The 21,813-nt window shown below is 36.6% G+C and overlaps 1 protein-coding gene across 1 annotated transcript in view; it reads left to right on the plus strand.

Moving 5' to 3' along the window:
• FKTN (fukutin) overlaps positions 1 to 21,813 on the plus strand; it is a 65,326-nt gene that overhangs the window by 27,945 nt on the left and 15,568 nt on the right. The window contains exons 5-10 of the mRNA XM_021691473.1: positions 2,704 to 2,907; positions 6,683 to 6,960; positions 7,619 to 7,751; positions 15,099 to 15,228; positions 18,008 to 18,141; positions 19,650 to 19,777. Of these exons, the coding sequence (XP_021547148.1) occupies positions 2,704 to 2,907; positions 6,683 to 6,960; positions 7,619 to 7,751; positions 15,099 to 15,228; positions 18,008 to 18,141; positions 19,650 to 19,777 (1,007 nt within the window). The remainder of the gene's footprint in view (positions 1 to 2,703; positions 2,908 to 6,682; positions 6,961 to 7,618; positions 7,752 to 15,098; positions 15,229 to 18,007; positions 18,142 to 19,649; positions 19,778 to 21,813) is intronic.

Consider the following 21,813-nt stretch of genomic DNA (forward strand, 5'->3'; position numbering starts at 1 on the left):
ATCATGTGGAAGGGGAGAAGTACTAAAATACTTTGTAATAGTATTTTAAAAGGAAGGAAAAGTGAAATCTGATCAGTAAGTGTGATACTGAGCCCTGAAAAAAATTCTAGAATGAGTTATTAAACAATGACTTGAGAGCACTTAGGAAAGGGAATGATTATTAGGAGCTAGCCTTTCACTAAGAACAAGTCCCACCAAGCCCTTTTAGATGAATAGACTATTATAGTCTTAGTATACCCTGTTTTCAACAAGACATTTTTCTTTCTTGCAAACAAAATGAAGGTCAGATGATAATAGTCATGTTTATTTAGAATTAATTGGATTTAGAGTCAATTGGACATCTTTTTCCAAGGAGCATTGATGATTGCATTGATAACAACCTGGAAGGCATATTTAGAAGGTGAGTTAGAGAATCTCTCCTCTACCCTGCCCTAATCTATATTTATATCAATAATTGTAATGAAGCCATAAACGTGTTCATCATGTTTCTATTTAACACTAAGCTGAAAGAGATTCACTCAACAAACATTTATTAAGCACCTTATATGCGCAGGTGTCTGTCACATCATCATCTTTCTTCCAAAATAATTTCTTTTATTCTCCTGGTGTAAAGCACAGAAAGCAACAACTATAAAAGAAAAAAAAATTGATAAATTAGAAGATCAAAATTTAAAACTTCTACTCCTTGAAAGACACCATTAAGAAGATGAAAAGAAATGCCACAGAAGAAGAAATATTTGCAAAACACGTATCTGACAAAAGACAGGGTATCAAGAATATATAAAGAACTCCCACAACTCAGAAACAGATTTTTTGTTCATACTCTTTATCAGATTGAGAAAGTATCCTATTCCTGGTTTGCTGAGAGTTTTTAATCATGAATAGGTATTGAATTTTGTCAGATACTTTTTCTGTATTGAAATTATCATAGGATTTCCCCCCTTTATTCTTTTGATATGGTGAATTTCATTGATTGATTTTCAAATGCTAAACTAACCTTTCATTTCTGCCATAAACCCTACTTGGTCAGGATATTTCTTTTTTTTTTTTTATCTTTTTTTTTAGACTACTGGAATTTATTTTCTAGTATCTTTATAGTGGTTTATAATTTTCTGTTTTGTAATATTTTTGTTAGGTTTTGGTATTTGGATTATACTGGCCTCATACAACGAGTTAGGAAGGATTCCTCCCTGCTCAGTTTTCTGATAAAGTTTTTGTAGAATTGGTATTATTCCTTAAATATTTGATAGATTTTACCTGTGAACCATTGAGTCTGGAGTTTTTTCTTGTTGTTGCTATTGTTTTGGTATATAACAAATATATATATCTATGTATAACAAATACATATGAATATATAACATATATATATAAATTCAATTTTGGTAATAGGTATAGGGCAATTCAGATTTTTCGTTTCATCTTGTGGTCATTTGTTAATTGTGTTTTTAAAGAAATTTGTCCATTTTATCTAAGTTACTGAATCTTTTAGCATGAGTTGTTTCTCTAACTTTTTACTTAGTTGTTTCTCCCACTAAGAGATAATAAACTCCTCTAGAGCACAGATTATTGTAGTCTTGGTATTTGCATACTCAGAACTAAAAACAAATGGTAAGAGACTTACTACTAGCTTTATCTCATTTTTCATTTAAATTCAATTTAGTTGGGGTGCCTGGGTGGCTCAGTTGTTGGGCGTCTGCCTTTGGCTCGGGTCATGGTCCCAGGGTCCTGGGATCAAGCCCTGCATCGGGCTCCCTGCTCCGTGGGAAGCCTACTTCTCCCTCTCCCACTCCCCCTGCTTGTGTTCCCTCTCTCACTATGTCTCTCTCTGTCAAGTAAATAAAATCTTTAAAAAAAAAAAAAGAGAGAGAGTCTTTTATGGTCATTTTTTCTATCCTTAAAATTCTTAATATCCTATCTATTTATATCTTGTATATATTTTACGTATTTCTTCAGATTTTGTGAATAAGAGTTTACCCTTAATTCTATGAGGCACCTTTTTGATGGCGTACATCCCTTTGAAATGATTATTACTTTCATTGAAGTATGTTTTTAAGCAGTGACATACACCAGTTATTCTATTTATCTTTGCTGCTCTTTGGTGTTACTTACTCTTGAGTGTGATTATTGTGTTTCTATTCTAATTTTGAAATTTACATTTTCAGTAGGGGACTCTACTTACTGCCCAAAAGAATTATATTTTAAAATATTACATTATTACTAGAAAATCAAACTATATATGGGAATAGTCAAGCAGGCAATATATTTTAGTTTGAATCTTTTGCTTAGAAAAATTATTAAGCAGTATTACAAATATGAAGAAAAGGGGCACATACAATTGATTTTTGATTTTGAAAAGGTTGACATGACCAGTTTTTAAAAACTGACATCTGATATTTCCTCTCCCACTTTGGCTCAGAAAGATTTAGTTAATACCTAGGGAATAATTTGTAAGCCCAGAGTTTTCATTTCAGATACGACTTCCTCTGTGAAGATTTTGTTATTCTTTGGATGTACAGTTAATTAGTAGCTTACTATTCTCTATAGTGTGTTGCATATGTTTTTGCTATAGCATATTTTACCTTATATTATGAATCTACTGAGTGAAACATATATATTCTTATAAAATTAATGAATAAAAATTTAATAAGGTAGATTGTTGTATTGGTTTAGAAGAATTAAGGGGATTCTTTTCCTCTCAAACAGCGTGCAGTTAAAAAATTTATTATGCTAACATCCAGCCAAAATGTACCAGTGTTCCTTATTGATCCTTTGATTCTGGAATTGATTAATAAAGACTTTGAACAAGTCAAAAATACTTCTCATGGCTCCACTTCAGAATGCAAGTTTTTCTGTGTTCCAAGAGACTTTACTGCATTTGCCCTGCGGTATCACCTGTGGAAGAATGAGGTAAGATGATTCACTTTCAGATAACAGAATGTGTCTTTTACAAAATAGTGTGGGGTTAAACCAGTTTGAAAAGTAAAACATTTCAAAAATCTTTAAAGCTTTTTATAAATTGTATTGGGAATATTTTCAGCAATAAGTAACAGAAGACACTTAATAGTGGCTTAAGCAAATAGGGGACTTATTTTTCTTGTGTAACAAGCGGTTGAAAGATTGGTGCCATTGGTATTAGTTTAGCTGCCCACTGATGTCAGGATGGCATCACTGAAGTTCTTTCTTCATTTTTCTCGTCATTACAAGTTAGCTGTCATAGTTCCCACGCATCACATCCATGTTTAAGGCAGGCATATGAGAGGAAGGGATGGTGACGCTATTCATTCTTTGAAGCAAAAATTTTTCTCAAAAGCTCTGATAAACTGCCTATACCCACTGTCCAGAATTAGACTCCTATGTCTTCTTGTTGTAAAGGGAGCTAAAAAGACAGGTATTTAGGATTTCCATCAGTGTAGGCAGGCAAGTAGGAAGGGATCTGGTAATGAATATTCAGTATCTGCCACATAAGGTATGTGAGGGCAGTATCACTAGTCTATAGCACTACTCTTTCCATTCTGTAAGGATGCAGTACTTGTTTGGTACTCAAATGGAGGGCTGCTTAAGTGTATCCAAAAATTCAAACTTATATTTCCATCCTGTTTAATGGTTACAAGCAAAAGTCGACCAAACATGCCAAAAATTTGCTTACTTCTTTTTTTGGAATACCTCTAACTACCCAGTTTCACTGGAGTTATTCAAATAAGGGTGAGAAAATCAGCATTAGATTAAATGAACTTAAGTAGTTAGTCAGCCACCTGTGATAGATGTGCACCAGCTGTGCAGTGGGATCTGTTCTGGTTGTGTTGACCACTGGTAGGTAGGCTTGTGCTCCAGGGTGGCGATGGGAAGGCAGTATAAGCGGCATGTTTCCTTGATTGCCTCGGGCTCTTACACAGGGCGTCAAGAGACTCAGCTTTGACTTTTTTCTGGCCTACAGTTGGTTTTTTCCAGGCAGTGATACAAGTGATGAGACAGACAAAGTGTACATATAAGTACATGATTTTTGTTGGCATATTTTTTTCTTTCTTCCCAATTTTATCTTTTTAAAATATTTAAACTTGTGGAGAAGTTAGGATGTGGTATTTTAAATTTGGTTTTTATATTTTTAATTAAAATAATACCAGTCCTAAGTTTTAAAAGTCAGATAGTAATACAGAACTCATAAGGAAAAAGAGCAATATCTGCTCTTCTCTCCTCATCCCTTATTTCTACTCCTAGAGTCAACCACTCTCAAATCTTTCTACCTTGTTTATTTTCTCATTTATAAATGAAATGTTTCCGCTTCTATTTTTAATATTCCATATTTAATATTTCATAAAATATTTCATGTTTTAATATTTCATATTAAAAATTTTAAATTAAATTTTCATATTTTAATATTCCTAATTTAGTTTATAAATTATGAGAATTTAGCTCATATCTATTTTGTCTTCCTATATACACACACAATCTCTTCTGCCATTATCATCCTAAAATGACTATATCACATTTTGTATTAAACCAGTAGTGTTGACCTTATGAGGTAGCACTTGGATGCTACCTCATTTAATCTCATTATATTCCTTTTCTCATGCAACTCTTTTTTTTTTATTTTCCATTATGTTCAGTTTGCCAGCATATAGTACATCGTAAGTTTTTGTTGTGTTCAACAATTCATTAGTTGCTCTTTTTTCCTCCTTTTCTGTTAACTAGTTTTCTATGTTTCTATTAATAATCTGTGTATAAACTCTGTAACAGAAACATGACACTGCCAGTAGGGTCTAACATACTGGGTAATCTCTCAGTTCCACTTTTTTGCCCTTGGAGACATCCCTCCTAGAACTCTGGGTCTTTTTGCCTTAATACAGACTGATCTGCTGTGCAGATACTGTTCTGTAACTCCCCTTCACAACATTTTAGGAATTCCCCTCAGAGAAAGTGTGAATGGGAGGTTGAAACCTTGCATATCTGAAAATGTTTCTTTTTACCTGCATATTTGGTTTCTAATCTGACTTATATAGCAGTTAGCTTCTACTGTGTAACAAATCACCCTAAAATGTAGTGGCTTAAATGACAACCATTTGTGTAGCTCATGATTCTGTGACAGTGATTTGGGTAGCATTTAGCTGGGCAGTTCTTCTAATCTCAGCTAAGCTCAGTTTCCAGTCAGCTAGGCAGCTGTACTTCTTCAGGATGGCTGGCTGTCAGATGGGCAGTGGAGGTGCCTGGGCCATGTGTCTTTCATTATCCAGGCTAGTCTGAGAAAGCAAAAACATGAGAGGTTTCTTGACATTGTTAAAATATTAAGATTTTTTAACCATGAACATAAATATACCTCCTTTCATTCAGGTGTCCTTTAATGAGCTTTAACAAAATATTGTAATTTTTCTAACAGATTTTGTACATTTTTTTAAAAGATTTTATTTATTTATTTATTTATTTATTTATTTATTTATTGCAAGAGCATGCACAAGTGGAGGGAGGGGCAGAGGGAGAGGGAAAGAGAGCATCTCAAGGAGACTCCGCACTGAGTGTGGAGCCCAACGTGGGCCTCAGTCCCACAACCCTAAGATCGTAACCTGAGCCAAAACCAAGAGGCAGACACTTGACCAGCTGAGCCACTCAGGTGCTCCATATTTTACACATTTTTGATAAGATTTATTCCATGCTACCTTACAGTTTTGTGTGTATGTTTGTGTGTGAGGGGTGGGGGCAGTGGATAATGTGGATATTTTTCCTCTTCCTTCTCCAGTTCATTGTTATAGGTAATGAGAATGCTGTTGATTTTTGTGTATTGATGCTATTTCCCAGCTACTGTTCTGAACTCTGCACTGTATAGATAAACTCCAAAGTTTCTTCCTCCCATTCTCCTTTCCTCATTCCCATTCCCCCTCTTTCTTTTTCTCTTTCTTTGAATGTAGATGATTGTATTTTCTGCACAAAAAGACATTTTAGTCTCTTCCTTTCCGACCCTTAGACCTTCTTTTTCTTGTGTTACTGATTTAAGTAGGACTGCCGTCCCCCCAGGATAGTATTAATTAAAAGTGTTTTTTTCTTTCTGAAAGAAAGACCATTTTATTACTGGGATGTTGGACTTCCAGAATTCTCTCATTTTCTTATCTTTGCTCAATGATTTTTCATCTCTTTTTTCTAACTGTTCTACTTTTAGGCAAAATCTTTAACAGTGTCATTGATTTTCCTCATATTCTTGCTCAAAAATTTTATATTTTTCTAAAAATTTTGTGTACTCTTAATAATAGGATTCTTGTTTCATGGGTGCAGTTTTGTCTTTTTCGCTCTGTAGATTTTCATGTTTTTTGGTTTTTGTTTAGTTGTTTGCTCCCTGCTACTTTTATTTTTCTAAATCCCTTCATTTTAGGTGTTTATTTTTTGTTATGGTTATTATTAGTATAGATACTAACCAGAGAACACTAACCTGAGCATTTTCTTTTCAAGGAAGAAATTGGTATTAATTTGCATAAAGAGAGTCTTTGAACATGTCCACCAAGCTACGTAGTTTCCCTTTTTGGTATTCTTCTTTATTCTCCCACCACCACCTTCCCCCTTGCCACCCTTAGTTTGAAATCTTTGGGCAAAGAGCAGATTAGCAAAAATATGTATGGCTTAATTCAGTGTAAGAATCACTTTAGTTTTGCTACCAGTATTTGGTTTTAAATATTTAAGCTTGATGTTTCTTTTGTTTTAGGAAGGCTGGTTCCGGATAGCTGAAAATACGGGATTTCAATGCCTAAAGATTGAGAGCAAAGATCCCCGGCTAGATGGGATAGACTCCCTTTCTGGAACTGAAATTCCCCTGCACTACGTCTGCAGATTGGCCAATCATGCCATCCACTTGGTGGTCTTTCATGAGAGGAATGGCAACTACCTCTGGCATGGCCATTTACGACTCAAAGGACACATGGATAGGAAATTTGTTCCTTTTCGAAAGTTACAGTTTGGTCGTTATCCTGGAGCTTTTGACAGGTAAATTCAGGATCTAAAGACGAGTTCTGAAACCTCTATTGTCCAGTCATGAATTCTTACTCTTTGTTTACACTTAGTAATTAAATCTAATATGTAATTCACACAAATCAGTTTTGAAATGTAAATATTCAACAGGAAGAAGTTCAGGGACATGTGCATCAGGAAATATATATAAGAATGTTCATAACAACATTGTTTTCAATGCTGCCAAACATCGTATATTCATACAATGAAATATTGTAGAGCATGGAAGTGAATGAATTAGTGCTCTGTGTAACAATATAGATGAATCCTACAATGTTGAGTGACAGAAGCAAGACATAAATAATACAGCTCTTCATTATATTTATAAAAAGTGCAAGCACAGGAGAAAGTATGTTGATGGATATATGCTTACATAGTAAACATGGTCAAAAGGTACAAACTTCCAGTTACAAATAAGTTCTGGGGATATAATGTACAGTGTGGTGACTATAGATAACAGTGCTGAATTGTATATTTGAAAGTTGCTGAGAGAGTAGATCTTAAAAAGTGATCTCAGAGGTAACTGAGGAAAATATGCTTGATGTTTAGCTGTTTTACTTATGTTGTATATTTTGAAGAGGCTGCCAGTTTTCTGGGTTAAGTCCTTGTAATAAATCTTAACTTTTGTTTTCAGGCCAGAGTTGCAACAAATTACTGTTGATGGACTAGAAGTTTTCATCCCGAAAGATCCAGTGCACTTTCTAGAAGAAATACCACACTCTAGGTTTATTGAGTGTAGGTATAAAGAAGCTCGAGCATTCTTTCAGGTTAGAAATAATCAAGTGTTGTACTTTGTAAAAAGAGATGTGTTTATTTTTAATATTTCGGGGGAGGAAATGAAGGGACTTACAGAAAATCAGTAAGAAAACATCTTTTTCGATTCGTCTGTTTTCTTCTAGATTGTTTTAATTTTTTAAAAGTAGATTAAAGATTTTTTATTTATTTTTGAGAGAGAGAGAGCGTGAGCATGAGCAGGGGGAGGGGCAGAGGGAGAAGCAGACTCCCTCCTGAGCAGGGAGCCTGATGCGGGACTCAATCCCAGGACCCCGGGATCCTGACCTGAGCTGAAGGCAGGCGCTTCACCGACTGAGCCATCCAGGTGCCCTAAAGTAGATTAAACATTAACCTTAAGAAACTATTTCTTCCCTAGTTGAATGGTGTGATGTTTATGGAGACATTGTTTTATTTGAATAGACTTTTGGTAGGTTTAGCACTGGCCTCTGCTTTCAGTTAGGATACACCATATGCTTTATCAAAGGTGGTGTGTTCTTGAAGCACCCCAGTTAGGATGAAGCCGCTGTAGAAGATAGACCATGTAGATTTGGAAAAGATTTCATGGAATGAAATGAATATGAATTTTTTGTGTTTATGAAGGTTTTTGAAGGTAAATGCTACACAGAGACCAGTGCTTTTTGAACTTTACTTTATTCTGCTGCTGTAGCTTTCAATTCAATAAACATTCATTGAAAGCCTGTTTCCCAGGAACTCTCCTGACCCTGGGGATGTAAAGATGATTTTGAGAGACATCAAGGTTTAGCTCTAAGGTATGACTTGAAACAGAAATACAGTAAAAACAGATTTATGGTGGGGTTTTGGTACCCTAATCCTTCCACTTGCCCTTTATTTTCTGGGATTCCCTTCCAAGAAAACTGTAGACACATGGACAGGAATGGAATGAGGAAATGAAATACCAGCCGTATCATCACTGGCCAAGTGCCCCACACCCGCAAATGCAAGGTTTTTCTAGTAGGCTGTGTTATTCCCCTGGACCGAGGCCTGCCAGCCTCCCTGGTGGGTCTTCCCAGCCCAGTCCCCTTAAATCTGTGATTGTGGAGCTGTGAAACATACCCAGTCAGCCTCATGGATGAAAAGCTGGCAAACTGCATCTATGGATGGGCCTACTCTCATAGGCAAGCGCTGATCCTCATTTATCACGTGGTAATAACAAGACGCAGAGACGATGCAGCCTGGTGCTTGGACTTGACCACTCACTCTTCTGGCCTTAAGGGAGTTTGTTCTGGTTGCTGCCTCCGTCAGAGCTCTTATCACAGTGAATTGTGAATGTAGGTCTTGTCCCCCTACTAGATGATGTGAACTTATTGATGGCAGGCATCTTACTTTATTCACCTCTGTAGCCCCAGTATCTAGAACAGCATCTGGCACAAAGAAAAGATCCTAGAATTATGGAAAAATGTATGGAGAATAAGGTGCTCATCTGAATCAAATTATTTTTTTTAAGGATACTTATTAGGACTACTCCATTACCTAGCAAGCATTTCCCCAGACTCATTTTGTTGATCTTTGTGAGAAAGCAGTATAAAATATACAATGTTTCAAAATATTGATACAGCATTAGGATAGTATCAAATTTTTTAATTCTGTATTTTTATTATTGCTTTTGAAATTTTCAGTCAAGCACTCAACCAGCATTTGAGTAAAGGATGCGAATGACAGATGCTCAGAGGGCTTATCATATATAGCCTTGTAGTTTTGGTGTTTAAAGTACCATCACACTGGAGACTGTAATCCTGTCTGGAGGTTTATATTTATAGTAGGATCATGTGTGTCCTTCACTTGAAGCAGGGTATACTTGTGATTTCTAATTTGCTTTTCTCTTTTGCTGTTGTATTGATATTACTGATGTAGGGTGCCTAATTAGGTTGATAACTCTTTTTACTTATTCTCTTAAATGTTTCATTCTTCATCATTTAAAAGTACCAGGAGTTTCAGTTTTCAAATTGAAGTGAGCATACATCACTTTGAACACTTGATGGCGCCAAACAGTCTGAAATATAATGCCTGGTGTAAAACAAGCAATGAACTAATCTAATAGAGCTCATAAAACAAACTTCTAACTTTCTGTTTCTAATATTTTTTTGGAAACATTCTCGAACTTTCAGGAAAGTTATAAATGAAATACAAGTAATTTTTTCCTAAACCATTTGGGAGTAAGTTGTTGACTGTGTATCCCACAACCTCAAATAATTTAGTATTTTCCCAAAACAAGGACATTGTCTACATTGTCTTAATAAAAAAATCAGGAAGTTAACACATAGAGTATCACTATTTAACCCCATTCAAGTTTTGCTAATTGTCTCAGTAATGGCCTTTATAATAAAAGGATCCAGTTCAGAGTAAAATATGATAAAAGGATTTAGAATCACATGTTGTATTTAATATTTCTTTTTCCCTCTATTTTTTTAAAGATTTTTTTTTATTTTAGGGAGAGAGAGAGAATGTGAGTCGGGGGAGGGGTAAAGAGAGAGGGAGAAAGAGAATCCCAAGCAGACACTGCACTGAGCATGGAGCCCAACCCAGCACTTGATCTAACGACCCTGAGATCATGACCTGAGCCTAGATCAAGTCAGTCGCCTAACTGACTGAGCCACCCAGGCACTCCTGTATTTAATTTTTCTCTCTTTAGTTTCCTCCAGTCTGGAATGATTTCATAGTCTTTTTTTTAACTTTTATGACTTTGATGCTTTTGAAAATTACAGGCCAGATATTTTGTAAATTGTCCCTGTTTGAGGTTTGTCTGGTTTTTCCTCATGTTAGATTCAGGTAATACACCTGTAGTAGGAATAATACAGAAGTGATTCTATGTTTTTCTCATTACATCCTATCAGGTGCTGCATGGTTGTGATTTGTCCCATTACCGCTGATATTCACATTGATCACTTGATTAAAGTGGTATCCTAGCTTCACCCCTCTAAAGTTTCTTTTTTTTCCTTTGTAACTAATAGAAATTTGGTATGAATCTTTTTTTAAAGGTTTATTTACTTATTTATTTGAGAGAGAGAGCGTGCATGAGGTGTGGAGGAGGGGCAGAGGAAGAGAGAGAATCCCATGCAGACTCCCTGCTGAGTACAGAGCCCGTTGTGGGGCTTGATCTCATGAGCCATGAGGTAATGACCTGAGCCAAAATCAGTCAGAAGCTCAACTGACTGAGCCACCCAGGTGCCCCAAAGGTACCTTAACACCAGGTAGATATTGTCAATATCCTGAGGCTCCTGGGTAGCCTAGTTGGTGAAGAGTCAGACTCTTGATTTCAGCTCAGGTCATGATTTCAGGGTCATGAGATTGGGCCCCACATCAGGCTCTGCACTGGGCATGGAGCCTGCTTAAGATTTTCTCTCTCTTGGGCGCCTGGGTGGCTCAGTTGGTTAAGCGACTGCCTTCGGCTCAGGTCATGATCCTGGAGTCCCGGGATCGAGTCCCGCATCAGGCTCCCTGCTCGGCGGGGAGCCTGCTTCTCCCTCTGGCCCTCCCCCCTCTCATGTGCTCTCTGTCTCTCTCATTCTCTCTGTCTCAAATAAATAAATAAAATCTTTAAAAAAAAAAAAAAAAGATTTTCTCTCTCCCTCTACCCCTTCTCTGCCCCTCCACTACTTCTGCACTCTCTCTCTCTTAAAAAATAATTGTCAACATCCTTATCAATCTTTCAATTTATTTGTTTACATCAGTATGAACTCATGATTTCCTATTTTATTCAATAAGTTATAGTCCATTATTTTCTTTTTTAAAAATTAATTCATATTTTTTTAGTAATCTCTACACCTAATGTGGGGCTTGAACTCATAACCTAGAGATCAAGAGTCGCATGCGCTTCTGACTGAGCCAGCCAGGAGCCCCCTTTATTTTCATTATTTACTTTGATCCTCAAATTATTCTCTATTTGGCCAGTGGGAACCTCTTCATGATGGCTTACATGTCTTTTTGACATGTCTTCATCATTTTTTGAGTACTTTTTTGCTTTTTGGAACAAGATGCTCTAGGTTCATCTTGTAATTTCCCTGAGACAACACTGGAATCAGTCATTTCTCTAAGTCCTGGTTCCTTTTAGAAGCCAAGGTTTGGATGCCAGGTGTGCTCTTTGCTACTTGGGTTTTGTTGCACACAGGCCCTCTCAGTGACTGTGTGTGTGTGTTTATTTCTGTATCCGTCTATCTATCAAGATCCATGAATTTACATAGATATTGCCAGTCCAACTAATTTATGTTTCAGTTAAACAGCATAGGGTTTATTTCCTTATTTGTGACTCCCTTCTCAAACAGTGAGAAACTTGACTCCTATTATTCTTAATACATTTGCTTATTTGTTCAATCTCCTGTCGTTGCTTCTGTCCCCTCTCCCACATGGTTGCTGTCCTCACCCTGCTTGAATGTTGCTAATCTCCCCCTGTGCTGCCCCCATCTATGGACACACTTCTCAAACTACTCGGGCTCTGACTCCCCACACTGGACATGGAGGGGCTGTCCCCTCCATGTGGATTCCCTCATCACTTCCTCAGGCTCTGATACCCATACCAGGCCACCCATGTGCCTTTTCTTGCTCTGCCTTACCTAATAGTTCTAGTATTGAATAGTTCAGGAAGGGAGGAGGAGGAGAAGAGGAAATGCTCTCTTGACTTACTTTATTTACTTTTATTTTCTCAATCTACCAAGAAGTTTAGAAGTAGGATAATATACATTTTCCTGAACTTGATTTTGTTTCAGCAGTAACCATCAAAAAATAATTAATGACTTTCAGTCCAGTCTGTTGAATTCTAGTGAAAAACCAGAGGGAAATATGGAACTATCTGGACACCTGGCCTAGGGATATCTACAAAGCTATATTATCCTCCTTCTTTTACTAATTTTTTTCTGAGACTTTGGACAAATTTCTAAGTCTTAATTTCCTCATCTATAAAATAAATGTCACGTTATTTTCCATCTGTATTTTGGGGGAAGCCTGGGGAAAGGTTACCTGAATAACAAAGATCAAATGGACATGATATTTAAATTAGGATTTTGTCTTTTTCTAGAGGCGTGATAAGCCCAAGATTGATATAAGACATCTTTTTTTTTTTTTAAAGATTTTATTTATTTATTTGAGAGAGAGAGAATGAGAGAGAGCACATAAGAGGGGGGAGGGTCAGAGGGAGAAGCAGACTCCCTGCCGAGCAGGGAGCCCGATGCGGGACTCGATCCAGGGACTCCAGGATCATGACCTGAGCCGAAGGCAGTCGCTTAACCAACTGAGCCACCCAGGCGCCCGATATAAGACATCTTTAAGTAGAAAAAACATGCATACTATAATTTTAAAAATCCCTAACAGATGCAAAAGGTTTATAGGTGTATATACTTTAATACATATGGGGTCAATTCTAAGAAATGGAATTTCTGGGAGTGTCGTGCTAGGAAAGGTATGTCAGAGGTGAGAGTATGTCCATGCAGGGGCAGCCTCAGTAGGACATAACTATCAGAGTAATGTCTTTATCAAGCACAGAGTTTCATGTCTGTACTTAATTTGACCCTTTCAGTCACTTTTTGAAATTAGGCAAGTATTTGCTTTTAACAAATAAAAAAATTGAGGTTTCAGTGTGCTACACAGTCATTATTGGCTGAGCATAGACTAAGTCTTGCATCTCCAGTATTTTCCATCACACCAAGGATAAGAACATGTGCCTCCCATTCCAATCATGTGTTCTCAGAGAAGCTGTAGCTCTGAGAATGTTTTCATCTTGAAGGGATCCTGTATAATTTGTATGTGTAGAGAAGGCAACTTATCTTCTGGGATCCCACTTTCTTCCTAGGGATACTTTTTTCTTAAGATCCTTAGAGTCCCTCCAGCAGCTATATTTTCTCCTGCTGTATTGTAAAAGAATGACAGGATATTTTGGATATTATAGGCAGGGCCTAGTACAGGAGGGGCTTGGTCATTTATTCATTTACCCATTCACCACTATATGTGATACTCACATATTATGTGTCAGGCGCCATTCTAAATTGTTACATACAGTGATGCAGAGGTTTAGTACACGCCCTCAAGGAACTGTCTTTACAGCCTAGTGGAGGAAACCTAAGTAAAACCAATAATGTGAATTAAAATGATAATAATTATAGTGAAAGTGTATACACATGGTAACTATTATAAACTCATTGGACAGATTCTTTCATTTGTCTTTGTCTATATCTAGGACAAATATTATTCTTTGCTCCCTAAATGTTGAACAAAAGGGTAGCACTGGGAGAATAAATACATCTTCCTAGAAAAATTAGGGAATGTTTTTCAAAAGGTAGAACTGAGACCTGAAAGATTTTGTTAGTCAGGAGCATTTCCGAGAAAGGAAACACGTATAAAGGCACAGAGGCTTGAAAAGTCATGGTGTATTTGGGGAGTTAGAGGTTATTGCTGTATTATGAAGTGTGAGGAGAGGGGCGGTGAGGCTGGACCAGTAGTCAGGGACCCCAACACAAATGTCCTTGTCTCCTATGCAAAGAAGTTTAGATTTTGACCCATAGGTAACGAAGCATCACTGAAGAATTTATAGTGTTTTCCTCAGTCTAGAACACCCTAAAAATGGAGAAAATTAGAAAAGCATGACTAGGTAAATGATAATGATAATATTTGTCTAGAACTTCATATTTATGAGGCATTTTTCTGTAATCCATTGTGTCATTAAGTCTTCACAGCAGTCCTGCAAAGTGTAATTAGTATCCTTTAGTGCCTGATGAGGAAACCATATCTAAGAGAGCTTTGTTCTTTCACTCTCTCACTCATTCCGCAGATGTTCAGGTGCTGTGCTGGGCTCTAGAGATAAAGTGATAAAATGAAGTCACTTTCCTCGTGGAGCTTGTGCTCTCCTGAGGTGATACGCCCAGCATCACAGCTAAGAAGAAATGGGGCTGGACTTGAACACAGATAATCTGAACCAAAATCCCAGGCTCTTTTTATTATGCCCTGTAGTCTCTAAAGACCAACTGAATCAGTGAATCATGAAAATGTCACTAAGTGCTTTTGGCTCAGATATGCTTATAGCTTCTCAGAATTAGTCTTCTTTTCTCCTAACTGCCCAATCTGCTCAATTGTGATGTGAAGGGAGTTGATAAAAGTGGAAGTCTCATCCTTTGGGAATCCTGGTTATACTCCTTCCCCTTTAACTTGTCTTTTTCTAGAATCTGTTCCTGTAGTCTTATAAATGAGCAACTAACAAGGAACTCTGAAACTTGATTTTTTTATAATAGAAAAATGTATAATATGGGGTTAATTTTCAGATTTAATTTAGATGTCACAGAAATATTTCTAGCAATTTAGAAATGGCTGTAATAGCTGAGTATTTGTTGTATCTGTAGCAGTACCTTGATGATAACACTGTGGAAGCTATGGCCTTTCGGAAGAATGCAAAGGAATTATTGCAACTGGCAGCCAAAACATTAAAGAAATTGGGAGTACGGTTCTGGCTGAGCAGTGGAACTTGTCTAGGTAAAATTCTTATTGCTTTACATTTGTCTTTTTGTCATTTCATCCTCTTTGGCTTTAGGGATAACTGCTTGAGATGACAAAACATCAATGATATTTGAAGTGTCATATTTATAGACAGAATAAATGTAGTGCACAGAGCAGGAATTTCTTGATTTCTTTAAAGAAATTAATTTCAGAAACATACAAGAGAGTTAGGAAGGCCATGTTGTGTTTACCAAAAACTGTAAGTCATGTATAAAATTTATATCAGAACATGTAGACTATATTTGATCTTCAGGCAATCCTTGGATTAGCATTTTATTATTTCTGTCCCAAAGATTGTTCTGCCTTTAAAAAAAAATAATAAACCCCCAAAAAACCTCTATTCTATTTCTTTACTTACTTACACATTTACTTACGCAAACGAGAAAAAGACTGAAGGGAGTTCCATAAGGTCTTTCTACAAGTCTCTTCCAGGTCACTGATACTCTCACTGGTTACATCACTGCCTTACCACATTCCATTCATCCTGAGGTGGGGAAATGTACACTTTTCTAGAGTCCTTATGCAAGTTGTTATTAGCATCAGAGAAAGATTTTTGGATCTCCTTCCGCTATACATTAGATCAGACTTCTTGGAATTTAGAATTATTAAGAATCTAAATTCTGTTGTTTTTATGCCCTTTTGTTAATAACTATAGTTGGTCATAACTGTATTCTTTCTTGATTAAAACTTTATTTGTACAAAAATTAATTCTGCTTCTGTTTTTATAGTGTTACAATATAATTTGTTGTCCAATTCGAGAGACTTTTAAGAGTGAAAAGGAGTACCATTAGTAATTATGTTGATATGACAGATGTAAACTGGGATATATGGTTATCCTATTTATTAGGCTTTGTGGAAATTCATGTGGTTCTTATTGTCACAGAGCTTTTAGGTAGAGTAAGCCAAGAAAAAAAGAACACATCTCACACATGTATATGATATATGCTTTAAGGTTTAACTTTTTGAAGTAAGATTGTGTTATAAAACTATGTCATCAGAAATACTTCTTAATTACTTGTCATGTTTTATTATACATTTTTAGCCCCATGGTTTTCTTCATTTAAGAGCAAAATGAAGGAGTTGAATTAGATGTTATTTCAGGAGCCTTCCATTTTTTTTTAAGTAGGCTCCATACCCAGCATGGAGTCCAATGCAGGGCTTGAACTCACAACCCTGAGATCAAGACTTAAGCTGATATCAAGAGTCAGATGCTTAACCAACTGAGCCACCCAGGTGCCCCAAGGAGCCTTCCATTTTTAATAGTTTATGATTCTCTGATAGATGTGGAGTGTAGAATTTTCTCAAGCTAGAGATGAGATGCCATCCTGGACTTCTAAACATCTGTGTTACAATGAAATTAAAGTTTAGAATGCCAAACAGTGTTGCCCAATAGCAGTGCCTATAAAGACAATCATAGACATTTATATACTTTCTGAATAATTTGGATGAAAGAATTAGAAGGATACAGGGGAGACCCAAGAGCCCTTAGTAGTATTATGGTATAGATTTTGGTTTTTTAGAACAGTAGTAGAGCACCTAATTGAGAAGTAGGTACATAGTAAATATACCTAGAAATATCTTTTGATGTTGACAATGTGCTGAAAATTGAGGATGATACTTCTCTTTTTTATATGACCCATCAGGGGCACCTTGTGGTGCAGTCGGTTAAGCGACCGACTCTTGGTTTCAGCTCACGTCGTGATCTCAGGATCCTGAGATCGAGCCTTTCGTTGGGCTCCATGCTCCATGGGGAGTCTGCTTGAGTTTCTCTCTCCCCCTCCCTTCTCCCCTCCTCCCTGCACACTTTCACGCTCTCTTTCTCTGAAATAAATAAATATATGAGCCATCAGACACGAGCTGTTCAGAGCTGTTCTATAAATTATTTCTCAGGAAGGGGATATTGGTTAAGCAAAAGAATTAAATTATATTTTTTAGCATACCTTAAAGGCCGCCTTCATCATTAGAGGTTTATGATCAAACATTCTCAAAAGTAACTTAATTTTTTTAAATGGATGGCCCAGTTAACATTATTTTTTTTTAAAGATTTTATTTATTTATTTATTTATTTATTTGAGAGAGGAGAGAGAGAATGCAGGGGAGGAGCAGAGGGAGAGGAACAAGCAGACTCTGCATGGAGCGCGGAGCCTGATGCAGGGCTCAGTACCACAGCCCTGAGATCATATCCTGAGCTGAAATACCCAACCAACTGGGCCACCCTGGCGGCCTGGCCCAGTTAACATTATTAAAGCTAATGGCTTATTTAGAAATTAAAATACATCATGAAAGTTTTTGAGGATGCTGAGTGCTCAGAGCAGTAAAAATGAAGGAAAGAAAAAAAAGGAAAGAAAGGTTCTTCAACAGATGGCTTCTTATAACCACAGATTTTAGTTTGGGATTTAAATTTTTTTTTTTTTTAAAGATTTTATTTATTTATTTGACAGAGAGAGACACAGCGAGAGAGGGAATACAAGCAGGGGGAATGGGAGAGGGAGAGGCAGGCTTCCCGCGGAACAGGGAGCCCGATGCGGGGCTCGATCCCAGGACCCCGGGATCATGACCCGAGCCGAAGGCAGATGCTTAACGACTAAGCCACCCAGGCGCCCCGGGATTTAATTTTTTAAAAATATTTTTGGTAAAGCACTGTAAGTCTAATCTTAAGAAATAAAATCCACTCTTACAAAGAGCATACAATAGTGACTAATTTTTTCCAAACTTAAGTTTTTAAAAAGTTTTCTTGTTTCTTTTTTATTTTTAGGGTGGTATCGGCAATGCAACATTATTCCTTATAGTAAAGATGTTGACCTAGGAATTTTTATACAAGATTATAAATCTGATATTATTTCAGCATTTCAGGATGTAGGACTTCCACTCAAACACAAATTTGGGAAGGTCAGTAGTAAAAATCTGCTTTACTTCATAAGTACCATGTCTCAAAAGTAAAGTTTATATTAAACAACTCAGAGATGGTTAAGAATGTTACATGTGTATCACTCAGTACTGGCCAGGCTGAGCTTAGCAGAAGCTTGTTATGTGACTTTTGCACTATTTAAGGAAACTAGAAAATCTGGCTTTCTTTTGACAATGAGGAGGAGAAAAGGATCTTGAACTCTTGCAGGTGAATTTATTGCCATTATGTTAGATAACAATATAATGTAATTAGTATACCATGTAATGTAAAATTAATACAATTATTAAGAATCTCACCTACCCCACCTGAAATTATATTGTTTCTCATAAGTCACTTAATTTCATATTCACGTAGGCATCCTGTCATTATCAACATGAAACGGTCCTTTGGTGGCTAAGGGTTAGAAATATAGAATCATTTCAAATAGTACTTGAATTTCTTATTTATTTCACATGTTCTGGGTCATAGCAATTTTCTGAGTTCAACTAGGAATAGGTCATCATGACTTAAATGAAATCTCCTTTTAGACAATTTGATTTCTATGCCCTAAGCCCATGATTCCTTGCAAACATCTTACTCTTTTTTTTTTCCCCCAAACAACATCTTACTCTTAATTTGATTGTTCCCAGTGAGGTGTTGTCCTGGAAAGTGAGTAGAAGTATGTTTAGTCACTGAAAAATTTCTTTATCCTAATTATTCCAGTTTATAAAAAATATTTAATAAAATATTTTCCAGAGGTCAGAGTCAAAGCAGTAGAACTCTAGGCATGCAACAAATGTTTACTCTACACTCACTTTCTGCCTGGCACTGCACTCTGCACCTGGGACACAAAGATAAATAAGTTACAGTACTTTTCTTTGAGGAGTTCACTGTCTAATTGGGAAAAAAAAAAAAAGCACATAGTAATTATGTGATTAGTGCTATAACAAGACAGAGGCACCAAGTCTAATGAGAACATAATTATTTGTAGGTTAAGTTTCTTTAGGGAAATGTTCTCAGAATTCTTTGTATCTTTAACTTTTGTTTTTTCTTTTTTCATATACATAATATAATTTATGCTACATAGATGGGTTTCTATGATGCCACATTTATTTAAGTACTTATTATTGATTGAGATGAGAGACTTATTTCCTAATAGTTTTTCTTGATTATTAAAGGGAATCATTTTTCTTTGGTTCCTTTCCTTCTTTAGTCAGAAAGGGGCTCAGGAACAGAATGTTCTGCAGAGTGGTAATTGAGCTACTGTAAATCATTTACTCTGAGTTTTCATTAATTATCAGAAGCAACATTATTTTATATGCATTTAAAAAAGAAATCAAATCTTGGCACGCTATTGATAAATCCCAATTTAAGAGATGTTCCAGTTTGAAAAAATATATTATCTTAGAATCAGTATTCTTTCTCTATAAAACAAAATCTTTTTTTTTTTTTTTTTAAGAAAATATATTTCCTTCGTTTCAGTCTGTGATGGTTTTTGTCTTCCTCCTAGGTAGAGGACAGCTTGGAACTATCTTTCCAAGGAAAAGATGATATAAAACTCGACATTTTTTTCTTCTATGAAGAGACTGACCATATGTGGAATGGAGGCACTCAGGCCAAAACGGGAAAAAAATTTAAGTATGAATCAGATAAGTACTTATAAAAGGGGCTAGAGAAATAATTTCAGAAGGTAGAAATAGTAAGTAACTGAAAATGAAAAACAAACGAAAGACTGTCACAGCTTCACTCTTAGCTAACTTCCTCAGTTTACCCATAAAGCCCAATTGTGTTTGGAAAGTATGGACTACTTATAAGGACAGTGTAAGAGGAGGAAGTGCCCCTGGGACTTCAGTCCAAAGAGTCATTATGATTAGAAGCCCTTGAGTCATCAGAAAGGGAAAACCAAAACAAGGAACACAAAAACCAAGCCCAGAGCCTTAGCCAAAATACTGATTGGCTGTTAGAGTTACAGGAGCTTGTTAATTTGATGGAAATGGATAAGGGTCAGTAAGAAGGAGACAGGGTGAAGTGAAGATTAAGTGAGGACACTGGAACTGAACTGGTCTGAGGCCACAAATGCTCGGCAAGCTCAGGAATGAGCCTTCAACAATGACTGAGGGCTGATCCTGAAAGCATACTCATTGAGCTTAACAGCTACCATATTTTGTCAAATGTAAGATAGTATGGATTGTAAGATGCACCATTATTTTATGTGCTACTCAGAAAGGAAAAATACTGTCAATTATAATTCTAAGACACATGATTCACAGATGGAAAAATTTGGGTGGGGGGAAATGTCTCGGAATTGATGGAGTGCAGTATGTTAGATTGACATTTTTAACATTTTTTTTAATGCTGCTACAGTAAAACTATCTGATGAGAAAAGACAAAAATGACATTAGAGTAACAATGCTCTCCTTTATGAAGCAGTTGACCTATTCTCAATTCAGAGAGAGAGAGAGAAGGAGAGGCAAAGGAATGGGAATGAGAACCCAAAGAGCATGGGCTTTGGAGTCAAGGCAGACCTGGGGGACCTTGGCTGCACCCTAACCTATTTGTGGCCTTTAGCTTTTCTCTGAACATTAATCTCCTAGTCTGTTAAGTTTGGGTAGCACTACTATGCGTTTGACTGTTATGAACATTTTGCATGTGTTAACACATCTAATCGTCAAAACAATCTTAGGAGACAGGTATTCTGTGAGGTGCTGAGCATGTAAGTAGTTTGTTCAAGACCACACAGCAAGTAATGAAAGGACTCAGACAGCAGCCTGTCCCTTAACCACTACTCCCCACTGTCTCCCTGATACACCTGACGATATGAGGCACCTGACATAATGCTTAGCATTCATTATCAGTAAATGATGGTTATCATTGTTGTTATTATGATTACTAAAGTGATTATTATTATTACTGTCATTATTATGGTAGTTATGTGACCAGAAGCTTAAATTTGACTCACTAACTAGCTGAGATTGGAGCTTCTATCATAAATTTGGGCCATTGGGCAGAGTGGGGAGAATTCTGTGACACAGAAGAGAAATGCCATATTCAGACTGGTTTCTCCTGGGTACATTGACACACCCTCTTGGTATTGCTGAATCTTTATTTGAAGGCAAGGAGTCTTCATGTAAGGTAAATTCTGGAGGTTTGAGAGTAATCCAAACCTTTTTCTAGTTATAAAGTATCCCCAAACTGACATTGACCCCAGAGGATATTCTTGAAACTTTTCTTTAATATAAAAATTATTTTGCTTTATGACAACAACACATTCATGCTGGGTAAGCTCTGAATATAAGACAGAAATTAAGTTAATGAATATATAATTGACATTCTCCCTGTGACTAGGTGAATGGGGATAAGTGTTTATGACATTCAGCTATAATTTGTTTATTCAGATATAATAAAGAAACTGAATTTGGTGGTGCCTGGGTGGCTCAGTTGGTTGAGTATCCAACTCTTGGTTTCAGCTCAGGTCATGAGATAGAGTCCTGTGTCAGGCTCCGTACTTGGCATGGAGTCTGTCTGGGATTCTCTGTCCCACTCCCTCTTCCCCTCCCTCTTGTGCTCGCTCTCTCTCACTCTCTCTCTAAATTAAATAAATAAACCTTTAAAAAAAACCCACAAAAAAAGCTGAATTTAATGTATAATTTAGAGGCTTCTTTAAAAACTGTAAG

Source organism: Neomonachus schauinslandi, chromosome 13 (assembly GCF_002201575.2).
Source record: "Neomonachus schauinslandi chromosome 13, ASM220157v2, whole genome shotgun sequence".
Lineage (NCBI taxonomy): Eukaryota > Metazoa > Chordata > Mammalia > Carnivora > Phocidae > Neomonachus > Neomonachus schauinslandi.